Source organism: Crassostrea angulata, chromosome 7, assembly GCF_025612915.1.
Source record: "Crassostrea angulata isolate pt1a10 chromosome 7, ASM2561291v2, whole genome shotgun sequence".
NCBI classification, from domain to species: domain Eukaryota; kingdom Metazoa; phylum Mollusca; class Bivalvia; order Ostreida; family Ostreidae; genus Magallana; species Magallana angulata.
Window position 1 is genome coordinate 11,614,355 of NC_069117.1, and position 17,369 is coordinate 11,631,723.

The 17,369-nt window shown below is 32.3% G+C and overlaps 1 protein-coding gene across 2 annotated transcripts; it reads left to right on the forward strand.

The window, feature by feature from the left end:
- The first annotated feature begins 884 nt into the window (after positions 1-884).
- Positions 885-12,628, forward strand: LOC128191953 (transcription initiation factor TFIID subunit 7-like). Of its 2 annotated transcripts, none has more exons than XM_052864336.1 (10): positions 885-1,039; positions 3,881-4,012; positions 4,239-4,319; positions 4,565-4,661; positions 4,911-4,969; positions 5,053-5,242; positions 5,507-5,680; positions 5,934-6,043; positions 6,947-7,006; positions 12,188-12,628. In XM_052864336.1, exons 1-10 carry the CDS (start codon positions 962-964, stop codon positions 12,221-12,223), a joined length of 1,017 nt encoding a protein of 338 aa, XP_052720296.1. In that variant the 5' UTR covers positions 885-961; the 3' UTR covers positions 12,224-12,628. The 2 variants fall into 2 exon arrangements, with proteins under 2 accessions (XP_052720296.1, XP_052720297.1); XM_052864337.1 differs by having other exon boundaries at positions 12,218-12,628.
- The last annotated feature ends 4,741 nt before the right edge of the window (positions 12,629-17,369 follow it).

A 17,369-nucleotide genomic window follows, 5' to 3' on the forward strand; every position in this document is an offset into this window, starting at 1 on the left:
TTTATAAGTCTACCCCTTTTTTTCAATTTGCCTCCGACGTCACTACAGCGGCCCTTTTTTGGTTTAGTAACATTGACGAAAGATAACAAAAAATGATAGGGATAACGTATAACAAAATAGAATGATGGCATGGAAGTGTAAGGAGCCCCCTCCCCTCCCACGGATTAGGATGTTGAAGCTTGGCAATGACCTTTTTTTGGCTTGCTAAGATTCAAGATGTTTAAGATACAGTACCGATCAGGCCCAACCTAACACCAGCGTAAACCCCAACTAAACCCCGGGTTTACTTTCTGGGTTTACTTTGGGTTTACTTTTGAAAATTTGGGTCCACTCGGGGTTTAGGCCCCTACTTTGGGTTTACTTTGGGTTTTCTCGAGAAATGCTTTTGGAGTCAACTATACGCACTGAAGTGTGAAGCAGACCTATATTTTATCTTATCATCCTACTGACTGTGATTCCTGCCCCTTGTATATTCCGAATACACATGTAGCGTCTGCTTTCAGGGTATACGTCTGATCGGGGCTTACTCTCTGTGTCCACTCTGGGTTTACTTGGGGTTTACTCTGGGTCCACTCTAGTAAACCCAGAGTAAACCCAGAAAGTAAACCCAGGGTTTAGTTGGGGTTTTCTTTCTGTAAGGTTGGGTCTGATCGGTACTGTATATCAGAGACATACATAACATGTTATTTATGTCTCTGTGTATATATGCCCCCTATCTAGATATTTTAAAAAAAAATATGAGTAAACAATTCACATCTATACGTTATGTCCCCTTTTTATAAAGGTCTGAAATAAGACATTTACCCCTGCTGTCAATTCATAAATACTTATTTACATTCTGTGCACGTACTAATGGTGGTTTCTGACATATTATCCGGATATTATTTTCCCCTGCGTATCGGGTTTTGAGTTAGTTATCTATAGATACATCCTGTGAAATTTTGATAAAGGCAAAAATAAAATGTCGTCAAAAAAGAAAGAAACGACTAGTGAACCAGCATTTGATCTCGAACAACAGTTTATTTTAAGACTCCCTCCTGTAAGTATTCTACAAAATCTAGATAATTGAAATAATCGATATGAACAAAGCATCGATCTCTATTTGTTTACAACCTGACAGCCTCAAACAGATCGGGCACCACCTTCGTTTGGTGGTTTGACTCCCATTAGGTGGCTTAATGCCTTAATGTAATAGATCTACCTATTTTAAAAATGAGACTCGTTTTCCGTTCATCTCGGTTTGCATTTTTCTGGAAAAAAAATCGTCTTTATCACAGGAGCAAGTACTCTGGCATGTTTGCTTCTATACTATGTCCTGTCTCGGGTTTTTACTTCCACCACTTTTCGCTTGATATTTCGATAATGTGCTCAAACAACGTTTATCAGTCTAGACGGGACTCCCAAAACGGAGTTACCTCCCAAAACAGAGTCTTTGGCTCCATCATGCATTGCGGTAAAATGGCGTTTCTAATGTAAACAACGTGCGAGTTATGCCCCTTAGTTCTAAATAAATCTCTAAAATTGGCCAAAAACACGACAAAAGTTAATTCTAAACTCTCAAAAACATTTCTGAACGTTAATGTGTCATATTAATGTCATATGTTCATAACCGTTTACTTGTATTACCTAAGATTAATTTTTAAAATGAAAAATTCACCCATAACTTCGATCACGCACAACTATAACTGTTTTGAAATAAATTCAACGCTTGGATATGTTTATTTATCATTGTTTGTTAAAAGTATAGTCTCATTTTAATCATTTTCATGCTAAATTATTCAATTATCTTGAATAATTATGTATTTAACATGGTTTCCTAACACCGCAAATGCCGCGAGCGATTATAATTGTTTTGATGATAATTATCAGTTCAATTTAAAGAGTTTTTGAATCTAGAGTGACAAATTATTTCATTTTCTCGGCTTTCAAACAACCAATCCTATTTTTAAAATACCAAAAGGACGTTTTTTAATCATCGCCAGAGCAACCAGTTTTTGTTAGTAATCGAAGCTTTTTTCATTTACGCACTCATCAATTTGTATGTTTGGTATTTTAAATTGTAACACAATACGAAAGAAGTAAAATTTAATGCAATTTACCTTTTATTAACGATTAAATTCCATGAAAAACACAAAAACATCACTTTTTAAGCATCGTCCAAACGTCCAACTTCGAAAAGAAATAACTTTCTTAAGTGCAAATAAACCCCTATTTCGTGCAAATACGATCGATAGTAAATTTTATCCTGGGTCTTTTAAAACACGTTAGAAGTCTGCCAACACATGCAACACTTTGCAAGACGATTTATTGTTGACCCTATGTTTTCATCGAAAAATCGCCATATTTTGTACCATTGCGCATGCGTAGACTCCCAAAACGGAGTCCAAAATGCTTGCAGAAATTCACTTCCGTTGACTCCGTTTTGGGAGTCCGTCTAGACTGTTTATCCACCAATATGAAAAATGTCCAGATTATCTGTTTTGAAATGCCCCCTCTACCGCTTAAGGTTTCAATACACAACCCAAAATAGTAAGTCTACGGGGATTTTGCATTGCATCAGCCATGATTAAGCCCGAAAGATTATGTTAAAATATTGTGTGAGGTATTCCGAGTGAGTTCCAAATGGTGAAAAGATGTAAACATTTTCTATTATATATCTCCTTAAGAAATTTGATTTCGTTCAGGAACTATGAACTTTTATGATTGAAAAATGATTGAAAAAATGTGTCAATGAAGATATTTTGGATATTTTCCCTTTTATCGATTTCATCTGTTCTGTATTTCTGTCACAGGTGTGTTTATTTTTATTAAAAATCATCAAAAAGGGATGGAAGCAATAACTCGGGACTGACTATAGCAGCAGGTCCATAGCTCCCAGTTTGAAAAAATTCGCAACTGAAATCGTTTCTTTATTTGCCTCTGATAGTATTTTTAACACCATCACTAGCCCTGTAAATTGAAGTGGTTGCAGTTTGTTAACATGGAATAATGGTGATTCTCGATCTCGATGTAATTTTGACATCAATACTTAATTTTTCACGGTTGGTAGCATGTACTGGAGAAAGTCTGAGGCAAGTAAAATACGATATTGGTAGTAAATTTCATGAAGAATTAAATGGTTCTAATTGTTTTCACAGAATTTGCTTATAAATAAGGTAAATCAGTCCTAAAGTAGCACACATTTTTGATTTAAAAATTCAAATTTGAAATTTTGTCTGCCTATAAATCAAATAATGACTTAAAACCTTGTACTTTCAGTACTTTTTCCCAATCTGACTTACTTTAGTTGCTTCATTTTACTGAAAAAAATGGACGATTAGATGGTACAATACAGGTTTGGCATAGTCCACTGCACATTTGATGGTTTGGGTCCATCTTTGTGATCAATTGCTTGTATGGTATCCCGAATTTACCTTCAATATGGGCGATTTTTCATTCAAATCAAAGATTGATTTTAGAAAGATCCTCATGTTTACCACTTGGACAAGTACTCTGAAATGTTAACTTCATAATTAAACATTCTTCCATAAAGTTCTATACGTCGATTTTTGCACTGAGGGATTTTTTATGCATTTTGGAATATGATCAATAGGTTTCTGTCTTCATTTTTTTCAAAATATGACATGGCTCATTCATTTGAACTTCCTACTTTTGGTTCCTATCAAGTGGTATTCCTCTTTTGCAGGGCAAATTGATATAGTTTTGTGAAGTTCTTTTTGTAGAAAATAAATGTCATTAAATAGATTAAACAATTGATATTAAATCATATTTCATTAATCTATACCATTTTGCTTGAAAAAATTGCATAGCTGCAATTACCGGTACTAAATTCTATAAAGAGGTCTATTGGATATATCAGTAACACAGACTGTGCTTTCAGGGACCTGCAATGGCACTAAAACAAGACATTCAATCTTCATCTAACACACTGAAGGACAGACTGAGTATAGAAATGCAGCCTGACTATAGACATGCAAATGTCAGATATGGAAATCAGATTTTTCATGGAAAGGTAAAAACACTTACTGCATTCAGTAAATATTTTATCATTTTAACTACAGACAAATAGAAATGCAGCCTAACTATAGACATGCAAATGTCAGATATGGAAATCAGATTTTTCATGGAAAGGTATAAATACTTACAGCGACCAGTAAATATTTTATCATTTTGAACTGCATACATATGTAATCGCCAATTTGAGTTACTTTGTACACTGTTAATTACCAACATTTTAGATGGTTGATATGCCATGCATTGTCGAAACACTCAAAACAGTTGACATGAAGACATTTTATAAAACAGCTGATCTTTGTCAGGTAAGTTTTAAACCAAATACTCTGAGATTTTGTTGAACATTTTTAACTAAATCAGGATGAGTGAAATGAGTTTTATGTACCGGTACGTGCATGTACATACATTTAGTAATCAGTGTCAGAAATCAAACTAAAACTTGGACAGGCTTATTATCTTAATTTTTATGAAAGCATATCCATCTTATGGAAGTAAAATCAACATCAGGTATTACATAATACACAAAAAATATTTTTTACCTTATTTGTAGATGTTGATATGCAAATCTGATGATGACACAAGTCAAGATGAAAACGAGAGTCCGAAGAAAAAGGAGAAAGATAAAAAATACTTATGGACTCACGGCAGTAAGCAATATTAGATTTCTTCATGGTTTATGAAATTTTCCAATATGAATTATTATCTTTTCCCATAACTTGAATTAAATTAAATGTTGGAAAGTAAAAAGAAGGGAAAGAAAACAATAGCAAAAGCAAACAAGAATAACACATAATTCCTTATTGATTTGCCCAAAAAAAAAGATCTTAAATTTCAATATGCAAATAGATGTACATGTATTAAGATTTAAAAATTGTAATTTGATTATGTCTTTGCAGTTACAAGGCCGTTAAAGAATGTCAGGAAAAGAAGGTTTAGAAAAACTCTAAAGAAAAAGGTACATGTATTATTTTAAAAGTGAAGGAACTTAATATTTATAAAAAAAAAAGAAGTTTAAAAATGCTTTTGTGTTAATTCTAGTACATGGAGCAACCTGATATTGAGAAAGAAGTGAAGCGATTATTTCGTACTGATGCTGATGCCATTGATGTTAAATGGGAGGTGATCACAGAGGAAGAGAAGCCTGAATCTTCCGGACAAATGACAGTCAGCAAGTCCAAAGGATCCAGCTTAAAGAGGACAGACACTTCCACCAGTCTGGATAACTATGGTAACATCTTTTTATCTTCTTTTGTGAGAGTTTTCTTATACATAATCTGTATTTAAAGTGGAAAGATAAATCCATGTGATATCATGTGAAGTCAAAGATTTTTTGTTGTTACAAAAAAAAATTTGATTGAGGTAAAAATTTTAGTGAGTTAAAAGTGGATTTTGATGGGTATTAGGTAAAAAGCCCCTGCATTGTTACTGATTGCAAAAAAAGACTCCTTTCTATTTTGATTGCAAGAAAATCTGGAATGTTGATACATTGCAGCCATTTTTGGAGACCTCAGTAGCTCAGACGAGGAAGAAGAAAAGGATATAAACATTATGGATAGTGGAGAGGATGACATGTCTAGACTCTCGTTCTCTCAACAACACATGAGTTTTGACAGCATGGATTCCTCCAATGTCGAGGGCCAGTATGCCAGCACAGATGCTGACAATGGTTTGTTTGAGTTACTCTACTTCAGCATTTATAGGAATGGCAAAAGAGAGTGAAAAAAATTATTTCAACTTTTAGTGTGTAATGAATCTTACTTATGAGACTGTGTCAATTGAAACATGACATTGTACATAATAAGGTTAAATTCTGTCTTTATGCATATATTAGATAGTGTTTGTTCAAAACAAAAAGTCATGTTGAACCAGTTTATTAGCTATGAAAGTTAGGTCTTATTTTTTGTTGTTTTAATTTGTAGCTGAGCTACAGGGCAAATTGAGCGAGCTGAAGAGACAGGTGGCAGAAATAAGGCAGAGGCGCGCGTCCCAGGAACAGAGTGAATCCAACATAACAGACCCCGAGCAAAAGGTGAGAACAATGAACTACCCTATGATGTTGAGTGTTGATAAGAAACGTTAGCAATAGTGTGGAGTTGTTTCCCATATGCCAATATCATTGATGAAAAGTTGAAGTATTTCACTTCATATAACCAATTTAATATGATATATTTTCCTAATATATTGTTCTTCCCACTGTATTCAGGTCCATTATTTTAATGCCCCTGCCATGAAATGGCTGGTGCATACAGTGTTATCCCGTTCCATCATTCTGTCATTCCATCCCTCTGCCCATCTGTCATTCTGTCATCATTCACTTTCCGATCATTATCTCAACAACTGTTGCACATTTCATGTCAAATTATATATATATGAATGTATCTTATAAATATACAGGCTAAATTTGAATTTGGTTCAGGTCCGATAATTTTTGACAGAGTTGTGCCACTTGAACTTTGAAAAAAAAGAGAAATTCTTAGTTTTCTCTCAAACTTTTGAAGAGATGCATGTATAAATCTGATATTTCGTATGTAGGTTATTTACAAGAAAATACAGATCAAGTTTAAATTAAGGTCAAGTCCAATGATTTTTGACAGAGTTATGAAAAAATGGGAAATTGGTATAGTTTCTGCTTTTAACCTTTGAATTGATGCATGTTTAAAGTTTTATTTCATATAAGGTTAATTATTAAAAAATACAGGTCAAGTTGAAGTTGGTTCCAGGCCGATGATTTTTGACAGAGTTATACCTCTTTGAACTTAAAAAAAAATGAGTACAGTGTAATTTTCAGGGATTTATAACTTTAAATATTCTGCATTCAAACAAATGTGATATTAAATTTGGCATTTGAAATTTTGGTCTTTTGCGGGGGCATTTGTTGCATTACAACACATCTAGTTTAGATTTATATTTATTTGTAAATTTCTTATTTCAGGAAAAAGCTCAAGCTCTTTTGAAAAAGATAATCCAACAGGAAAATGAGAAACTACAAGAGGTATTTAACAGAAAAATATTAATTATTTTTTATGACAATAGTTTTAAAAAATCGTATTTTAAAATAAATCAAGATTATCCCAGTCAAGTTAACATAAAGTACTGGCATTCTGGGTTTTATTGCAATTTAATCACTTGTCAAAATAATTATTTCCAGATTTCTTTTAGAAATCTATACATAAAACATACAGGTACTCCAAAAAAAAAAAAATGGTGTAATAATGAATCCCTTGAGTACCATCATTTACTTTGAATTCAAATTAACATTTTTGCTCTTATAAAAAAATGTAATTTTTAACATAATAAGATTCTTTTAAATCCTGCCAAAACATTTCTTTAAATGAATGACTAATTTTGTAAGATTGATTTGATTTGGAAAATAATTGAATATTATGATTTTTCTAAATTCTAGTGCAGTTTTTCTTGTCATATTTTTTAAAGTAAAAGTACAGTTTATCTTTTCATATTTTCAAAAACATTGGGGTCAAAGATTTTAGAACAAACTATATTTGTATTTTTTTTCATGTTAGTCAATTAGATAAGGTTATTTTGATTTTGAATGTAAAGCAGGGTGTACGATATGTGTTCCAAATACCTGATAATTTTCAAAAAGACTCAATTTTCATTTTTTGAGAATCCATTTCACGTCACAATCAGCTAGCTGTGTAGGAGCGTAACGAGTAACAAGTGACTGGATAGTGAATTAGTGATTAGTTCTCCTTAAAGTTTTAGCATTAAAGGAATAAATATTTAAAATTCATTTAAATCAAACTTAGCTTGTTGGAAAATATTCGCAGTACAAATGAAGATAATGAATTGATTCATATATTCTTTTAGAATTCACATCAAATCTCAGGGGTGAATGTCTCTCTTTTCCTTTACCACATAAACATATTACCCCACTGTTAATCAACCAGTGAGTTCAAAACATTCACTTCATAAAGCTATGTTAAAACAATTCATGTGGATAATTAACTTTAACACCATCCTAACCCATTAATGTGGGAGAGATATATAATTATTAAAAAAGTAGTAAAATATGTCAGCTCCATGCCCTTATAACTTTTATGAGGTCGAAGCCTCTCATTAATAGCCATCCATTATTTACCCTGGGCCTTTAAAACTACATGTATATCATCTAGATTAAGAACTCATTCAAAAATTGGTTACATTGAACATATATACCGGTGTACTAGAAGCAGAACTAGAACGCCTCCCATTTTCACAAAAAAAAAAGCTTCTCAAAATTTGATCTTGGAGTGGAAAAAAATGAGCATCTACAGTATATTAGACAAAAATCAGCTTGAATACCTCTTTCGTACTTGCAAATTTTCTTAATATGAAATATGAAAGAAAGTTTTTCTGTTATCTAAAGCCATTCAAATATGAAAGTAGACATCTCCATTGAATGTAAAATTTGGTGGGTCTTGGAAACCAAACTGGGTGAATAACCTCTTTTATATCATTTGAAATAATTCACACAAGTAATGTTTTAAATATTTGTTTTTCCCAGGAGGGTATTCATTGTGAAATAGGTTGAGAGGATAGGTCTCCTAAACAATAAAAACTGGATGGTCTTATTATATGTGGAATTGATTTTCTGCTGGATGCTGTCACTTCAATACTTTGTTTTAATGAGGGAAATCTTTGATTAATTTTGCTTCTTTGTACATGTAATTGGAAAACATTTGTACCAAACATATAAATTAATAGCAACATTAACCTTTATAATTCAAGGTCTTCTTAAAGATAAAGTGATGTAATGATACATACACATTTAACAACATAAAGATTACAAACAGAATTAATTAAGCCTTGCTGAGAGAATTTAATATATTAATAATTTTTGCTTTTTCAAATGCAGTGCAGCTGCAGTATCCACTGTAATGATACTTTGAATAGGTGAAATTATAATGTGTCAAATGTTTGAAGCATATATCACAATTTGATCCTGTAGTTTGAATTTCACAGAAATTTCAAAAAGTTTGAACCTACATGTTTTTATATGATAAAAACCATATCTTCCTAATTTTTGTACAGAAATAAGACATTTTCTACAACAAAACAAATCTAGTGCTAAAATATTAAAAATAAATTTTGATTTTTGATTAGGTTGTTTATATTTAAAGTTATAACACCAGTAGTCAGTACTTTGATCAGAAATACCAGTATTTACATATCAGATAAGATGTGATTCCTATATTTGATATGATAATGGTACACTGTAAGTTTCCTTAAAGTGGTAAATTCACTTTTATATATATTGATTTATATCATTTTATGTTCAATCTTTGTATATTTACTATGTTCATAAAAGCTGATTTAACCTTAAATTTGCATATTTACATTCTGATAAAATTCAATTCCGTTCTTTGTTGTTGTTTTCGTGGTCAAATTCTGTTACCTTTTATTTGAATTGCATGAATATTAATACATCTAGTCAAGCTTTTTTATATTAACACTAATTATAACATCATCATATACTGAATAATCCAAGATTCTCAGATTATTGCAATTTGGAAGTTGATATACATGTATTAGAAAATTATTATCAATTATAAATGGGGCATATTAGTGCACTTTTCCTCCTCAGCTGATTATGGATTAAATGTATGATTTTTGCTAATATCAAGAATTCTTTAATGAAAATAATTTGTTGAAAGCATCAGGCTCATGTCCTTCTTTGAAGTTATACATAGAAGCCAATCTCATAAATTGAACCTTTTTAGCTCACCTGAGCTGAAAGCACAATTCAGTTGTCCTGTTCTAAATTCATGTTAATGCTTGAGTTGGCAGTTACTTTTTCATAATTTTTTGAACTATTGAACCAATTTCAACCAATCTGAACACAAAGAACCTATTGGTGAATGGCTTTTAATTTTATTCAGATAAAGAACAAGTTCCCCTTCACACAGAGATTTATGGAAAATGATGAAATATTGTAGGGTGTTCTTTTTCAGAAATTAGCAAAAAACTAGTAGAACCAAAACTTTCAAAATTGAAGTTTTCTAAATTATACAAGATTCAAGTTTGTTTTGACCATGACCCTAATGAGCCAGCCCAAAGAGGCCAATATTTTAGGTTAAAGAGCTGATCATAGTAGATAAAAAAAAGCTTTGGAAATATTCTGAAGATCACGGTAACTAGACCATATTTTTTGGCACCACGACACATATCTGTCAGATAGTGGCCAAATAGAGGGTCTAAATTTTGATATATATAGATAAAATCTCCTTCTATGAAAATGGAAGAAATCAGTATAAAGATCAACACCATATCCTTTGAATAGGAGATGGCCACAATGAGTGAAATATTAAGCAACAAATTTTTAAAAATGAACTGGAGGTTTTAATTATTGTTAAACATATTTTTTATTAGCTTAGAACTTCATGTAGCATGCATAATATTATATTTAATCATGCATACCATAAACTCTTGGGGTGACCCGGTCAGAGAGAGGCTTTAGTTGGGGAGAAAGTTCCCATATATAATTGTATGTAGATATATTTTGTAAAAGATTAGGGCTATTACTTGTAAATAAGTTAGTATTAAGATGTTTCTTATTTATTCATACCATAAATTTGGGGTCATAGTTAGATGTGCATAAAAGAAATGGGAGTAGAATAGTGGTTTGGTTTAATGAGAAATGCTAGTATTAAAAATATACTGAGTATTCTGAAGAAAATTGAGATTAGCTTTTGAAATTAAAACTGCAAAAATTGGCCAAAGTGCACCTCAACTTTTGTACATGTATCAAACAATACAACATGTAAAGTTGACAATTATTCATGAGTTTTCTTCTTCTATGTTTCATGCAGTTGCTAAGGTAACAAGAATAAGAACACAGTTTGCTAATGAAATATGGGAGAAAATATTGGAAAAGAATTTTTTGTAAAAATATTAATGTATCTCTAAATTGGATTTAAAACCAAATAAATTATTTCTGTTTGCCAAATTTTAATGTTATAGACTTTATTCATTTTTTTTTTGAACAACCTTTGTGGAGTTTAGAAGTTTCAAGTTTTAGACATTAAAACATCAGTTATTCATGGATCACTTGTCTCTGTATCTAGATGTTCCTGAGGGAATGATTGATTGAATTAGTGCTATATATGCTGTGAGTCAGCACTCTTGATGTTTATTCCATTCTCTATTAAACAAACAAAATATACAGGAAGTTAAAAACTTTAATACGATGATGCCATATTGATTCTATTCTTAATGAATGACTTTGAATTCTAAATCAAATGTAAATTAGTTTTGTGAATGGTTTCAGTGTTTATTCATCACGTTTTCCTTCCACGTGTTGTCATCACTTCACGTGAGTTCAAGAACCAGATATATTGTGAAAAAAAAAATGAGCTCTTCTTTACACCCTCAAAATGGGTGAAAATCAATCAATAATTGATAAATCCTACTCATTGTGTATCATAAAAAGTATAGAGAGTGTTGTTAGAGTGCTATAGTTCAGAGGATAATGGATGTTAGAGGAGAACGTCCATTATGTTAGAAATCAACATCCATTAGGACCAGTAAGAGCAATCAATGCAATCTTGTTTAAAATAATGTTCTCAGGCTCTGAAAAAGTCCGAAAACTCAATTCAATCTATGTATTTACACAGTACATTTAATTTGTAACTGTTGTTTGACCTATCTGAAAAAATCGAATGGTTTAATTCATTCAGTCCTTCTGCGAAATACTTTCCTCTCATCCCAAACTGATATCATCAGATCTATTCAGAATGTAACAGTGTGTGCTCTTCATGAATATAACAGATTGTTTAAAGTTTCCAGGGTTTAGATTCATTTGCATTTTTTGAAGTGTCAATTTTTTCCTCACATTGACCTACAAATTGATTCCAACTTTTATGCAGCAAAACAAAATTTTTTAGAACTCAAATATCATTCAGCATGCAAGTTTTGTGTTGTAAGTTTGTTTGGTTTGGTCCTTTTTTATGCAGTAGTTTTATTTACATCTTATTCAAAATATTGCTAAATAATTTTGTGCTCAGAGAGTTTTCCATACTAAAATGATTCTGTTTTTGGATTTTTTTGATACTATTGAGGATTTGTAGCATAAAAAAGGACAGATAGATGAAGTTTTGTATCTAGTGATTTTATTTTTTTGTTGCTGTAGTATTTGTGTGCTTATGTTTCTTTTTTAATTGTTTCTTCTGCTCAGTATGAAATACTGTCTTCAATGTTGTCGCAGTCCTGAGAAAAGATGAAAGTTGCTGGTAACCATGGTGACAAGAAGTGACAACTGGAGCCCTAACACTAGCAGATTGGATTCCATTGAATGGATAGAAAAGAATCAGCATAGCTTGACATTATAGATGGGGATACAATGAATTGAATGTGGTTAAACTTGTGATTGTTGTCATACAAAAACATAACTAAAAACTGAAATTCATGTTTAGGATACAAATGGTACACACAATTTACAATCTTAGTTTTGTTGTTTGGTACTGGTACTAATACTGTCATCTAGCTATAAGATTATGATACTACATTTGTAACAGTTTAGCCTAGTGATTGCCACTGATTGTTGTTGTTATTCTTTGATGTACAAAAGCTATATATGGTATATATATGAATAAAATGGAAAATATAAATTACAATATTTACAGCGTCATTTTATTATACATTCATGAAAGTAAGAAACTGCAAAAAAAACCCACCAAGAATGAATAAAAAATATATGAATTTAAAATTTTGTATCTTTTTTTGATGGATTGAAAATGTAAGTATCCTGATTTTTTTTACATTCCTCAGCCCCCCCTTCCCCTCCTTCACTCACACGCAAACGCACACATACACGCAGTTTCAGCACAGATTGATTGGATTGGAAAGGTAATAAGTAAAGGGTAGGGATGTTGTAGCTTACTTTTAACCTTTTTTTATATTTGATCACAAGCTTCTGATGAGGATGTATATATATATATATATAAGCATTGCTGTTGTACATCAGTCAGTACAGAGAGTTCACAGTGACAACAGACTATGGAATTGATCTGTTTGAGGAAACATAAACACTTTTAGGAAATTGAGCTTTTAGATGAACAAGTTGTATCGCAACTAGTTAGCATTCTACATATTTACTCTGGCTTCAGTCCAGATAAGATTACATTTAGAAAGTAAATTGCATCATTTTTAGGCTGATTATGTCTGATAATCCCTGGGAACTGTAGATGATACTGCTGTGTAACAAGGTCTATTCTATATGCCTTGGTAGAACGATCAATTGTTTTAAATGGGAGAAAATAGGTGTACCAAAGTTTTTTCATTAATATTGGATGAAATAGATAGTTTTTCCAACCTGAGGGCTATTAGATATTAATTCCTATTGGCAAACACAAAGATTGTCAAACGTTCAGCTAGGACGTCAAATATTTATTCAAGGGTAAACATAGCAGTCGAACAGTGGATCAAGTTTGTATGATGAACAAATTAGGACTTTTATCGTATTTTCCTCATCAAAATGGACAATCATTACAATTTGTTTACTTTCACTATGTGGTTATTAGGGAGGAATTTTGTTTGCTGACTAAAAAAGAATAACAAGATGCTAATTGAATGGGGATGGACAAATGGACAAAAGAATATAGATTTTAGATAGCTATGTCTACAAAAAGGTGTTTAGTGTTTGCAGTGCTGTGGATTTTCATCAGTCTCTTGTTAGAAATTAAATATATACGTTAGTTGCGCAACTAGATTGTCCATGTGCAATTATAGTCACCTGAGTATTTTTTATAACCCAGCAAAAGTTAGATACAATTAGGTACAATATGGTCAATAGACTGACAAACAAACAAATTACTGAATGTCAAAGTTAAATGAATTGGTTTTTGACCAAGGATCAAGAAAATACATGGGTTGGACGGGCTATCTTTTTTAGCTCACCTGAACCGAAGGTTCAAGTGAGCTTTTCTGATCACCCGTTGTCCGTCGTCCGTCCGTCCGTCTGTCTGTCCATCCGTCTGTAAACTTTTCACATTTTTGACTTCTTCTCAAAAACCTCTGGGCCAAATTTAACCAAACTTGGTACAAAGCATCCTTATGAAAAGGGGATTCTAAATTGTTAAAATAAAGGGTACAACCCTTTTTAAAGGGGAGATAATTACGAAACAGTGAAAATAGGGTGCATGTTTTTTAAAATCTTCTTCTCAAGAACCACTGCACCAGAAATGTCAATATTTACACAAAAGCTTGTATATATAGTGAAGATTCTAAATTGTAAAAATCGTGACCCCCGGACTAGAACTGGGGCCCCAGGCAGGGTTCAAAATTTAACATGGAAATACATTGGAAAAATATTTAAAAATCTTCTTCTCAAGAACCACTGCACCAGAAATGCCAACATTTACACAAAAGCTTGTATATATAGTGAAGATTCTAAATTGTAAAAATCGTGACACCCGGACCAAAACTGGGGCCCAGGCGGGGTTCAAAGTTTAACATTGAAATACATTGGAAAAATGTTTAAAAATCTTCTTCTCAAGAACCACTGCACCAGAAAAGCAAATATTCAAACAAAAGCTTGTATATATAGTGAAAATTCTAAATTGTAAAAATTGTGACCCCCGGACCAAAACTGGGGCCCAGGCGGGGTTCAAAGTTTTACATATATAAGAAAAATGTTTAAAAATCTTCTTCTCAAGAACTACAATGCAACAGTTTGGGATATCACTATGCATACATCCTTGGCAATTGTAGATTCTAAAGTGTTAAAATCATGACCCTCGGAGTAATACTGGGGCATCAAGAGGGGTTCAACGTTTAACATAGAAATATATATAGGAAACATGTATAAAAAAAATCTTTTCGAGAACTACAATGTCATACTTTGTGAGATTACTTTACTTGGATCCTCAAATAGTGAAAACTTTAAATTATAGAAGCGATCTAATACTGGAGCCCCAGGAGAAGGGGTTCAATGTTTCACATAGAAAGACAGGAGGGAACATGTTTAAAAATCTTATGGAGGAGAACTACAATGCTTCAATTTGTGAGATTACTATGCAAGCATTCTCAAATTGTAAAGTTTCTAAATTGTGGAAGCCATGACCCCCAAACTAATATTGAGGCCCAAGAAGGGGTTCAAAATTAACATAGAAATATATAGGGAACATGTTTAAAAATCTTCTTCTCAAGAACTACAGTGCAACAGTTTGTGAGATTACTATGCACGCATCATTGGCTATTGTAGATTCTAAATTGGTAGAATCGTGACCCCCGGACTAATACTGGGGCCCCAAGACCCCCAGACCAATACTGAGGCCCCAAGTGGGGTTCAAAGTTTAACATAGAAATATATATGGAAAATGTTTAAAAATGTTCTTCTTGAGAACTTCAATGCTACAGTTTTTGAGATAACAATGCAAGGATCCTCAAATAGTGTAGTTGTTAAAGCCAACCATAAACCCCGGACCAATACTGGGGCCCCAGAAAGGGTTCAAAGTTTAAAATAGAAATAACATACATGTATGCTATGAAATAGAATGTTACAAGGAACTGTTGTTCAGGTGAGCGATGTGGCCCATGGGCCTCTTGTTTTTGTTTTTGAGATGCATATAAATAGAGGCATAGTGGGAACCTATATGAACTATACAATATTTAACTGGTAATAGCAGAAATAGATAGGTGTGTTGATATAGGAATTATCAATGATGCATCAGTTGCTTTCAATGCACCTCTACAGATTCTTCATAATTTAGTCTATTCTCTTTTGAAAAGTGGACAGGCATAGCCTACATGGATAGCCTACATGGATGTAGGCTATGCCTGTCCACTTCTCAAAAGAGAATACATTTAGTCAAGATAAGCCAAGTAGTTCCCGAGAAGTTTGACGGCTGACAAGCACTGATGGATATGAATTGGTCTCCTGAGTGACCACTGTGGCCTTAGTTTGAACTGCAATGTACTTTTTTCTCTCTTTTGACCCTCCCAAAATGTTGCTAATGAATCGAACTATATTTGCGACAAAATGTCTTATTGAAGAATTGATTTGTTATGTTAGCTGTTCCACTCTCAAATCCAATCAACAATCTGACCATTAAAGATAAATTACCTTTATAGACATTGGGAAAACAAAGATTGATAATGAATTGCAAAATCATATTTTAATTTTTAATTGGCATATGAATTCGGACATTCAGCATTGATAGAAATACAGTGTCTTATCGAGAGACATTTGCTGCCCTTTCGTGGATGACATAGGCTGTTTGAAGATAGAAAAAACAAATCAAACAGGAAAACAACGCACAGACAGACAACCAGAATAAGTTGTAACCTTCTTGTCTTGTTTCCTTGTAAAAAATAATGAATATTTACGCGTGTAATGTTCTTGTCTCGTTCTAAGTAATTAATGAAATGAACAAGCATATTGTTCTGGTGTTTGTTGTTTTTTTTTAAACCACTCAGTTTCATGCATCTGATTTGTATCTCTTGCAAAACTGTTGAACTCAAAGCATTTGATATTAAAATTTGTTGATATTAATCTTGATATTTACATGTCGGAGTTCAAGTTAATTCTATGATACGAGTATTTATCACGTATACTAATGGGATTTAACGGGAAAATGAGAATTTATCCTTTTGCAATTCAGGTTGTCATATTAGTATCTACACGTATGTACACGTATATAGGGAGAGACTTACAAATCAAGTGAACGCTTTCCTCTACATTTCAAATAATTTGAGCAATTTAGATCAATTGAGTTGACCAATTAAATGTTCATCGTCAATACAACTCTTCTGAAACCCCTTAGCACGATTTTATTTAACAAGTTTACTAGTTATCAATCAAACATACTGTAAAGAGATGTACATTCGGGGAGAATATTGATTTATATTTCTATAGTTATGTCCCTTTTTAAAAATAAAATATTAATTCTAATTGTATAAAATATTACTGTAATGCATACATTGCAATGTATATTATAAACAGTATCAATACCAATCCTAATTTTGCAAATTTATATTTCATGAAATGTATTTAGCGATGCATCCGTCAAATTTCCCGATTATATATCAGTTTGTTTCACATTGCTTATTGTTTAAATTTTCTCTTTAATGTAAATCCATCTTTGACGCATCCTGTTTTTATTTTATGTATACATGTACTTGGTCTCTAGCTTCCGATTATCATTTTAAAATGGGATCAATATTGTGTAAAAGATGTACATATACATGTTTAGTTGCTTTAGAGTGCATAAGTTATCGTGAGGGCTGCAAAATCAAACATGAAAAATAAAATGAACAAATACAGAGATAAGAGAACTTTTTGGAAAAGGACTGGGATCGCAGGGCCCCAGCTTTTCCAAACCTCGATGCAAATAAAAATCCAAATTCAAAAATGTTCA

Bases quoted from the DNA above. Each gene is read 5' to 3' on its own strand.
- LOC128191953 (XM_052864336.1), top strand. From the start codon at position 962: ATGTCGTCAAAAAAGAAAGAAACGACTAGTGAACCAGCATTTGATCTC. The intron at 4,013-4,238 runs GTAAAAACACTT...CCAACATTTTAG, and splicing joins ATCAGATTTTTCATGGAAAG to ATGGTTGATATGCCATGCAT. The intron at 4,662-4,910 runs GTAAGCAATATT...ATGTCTTTGCAG, and splicing joins ATACTTATGGACTCACGGCA to TTACAAGGCCGTTAAAGAAT.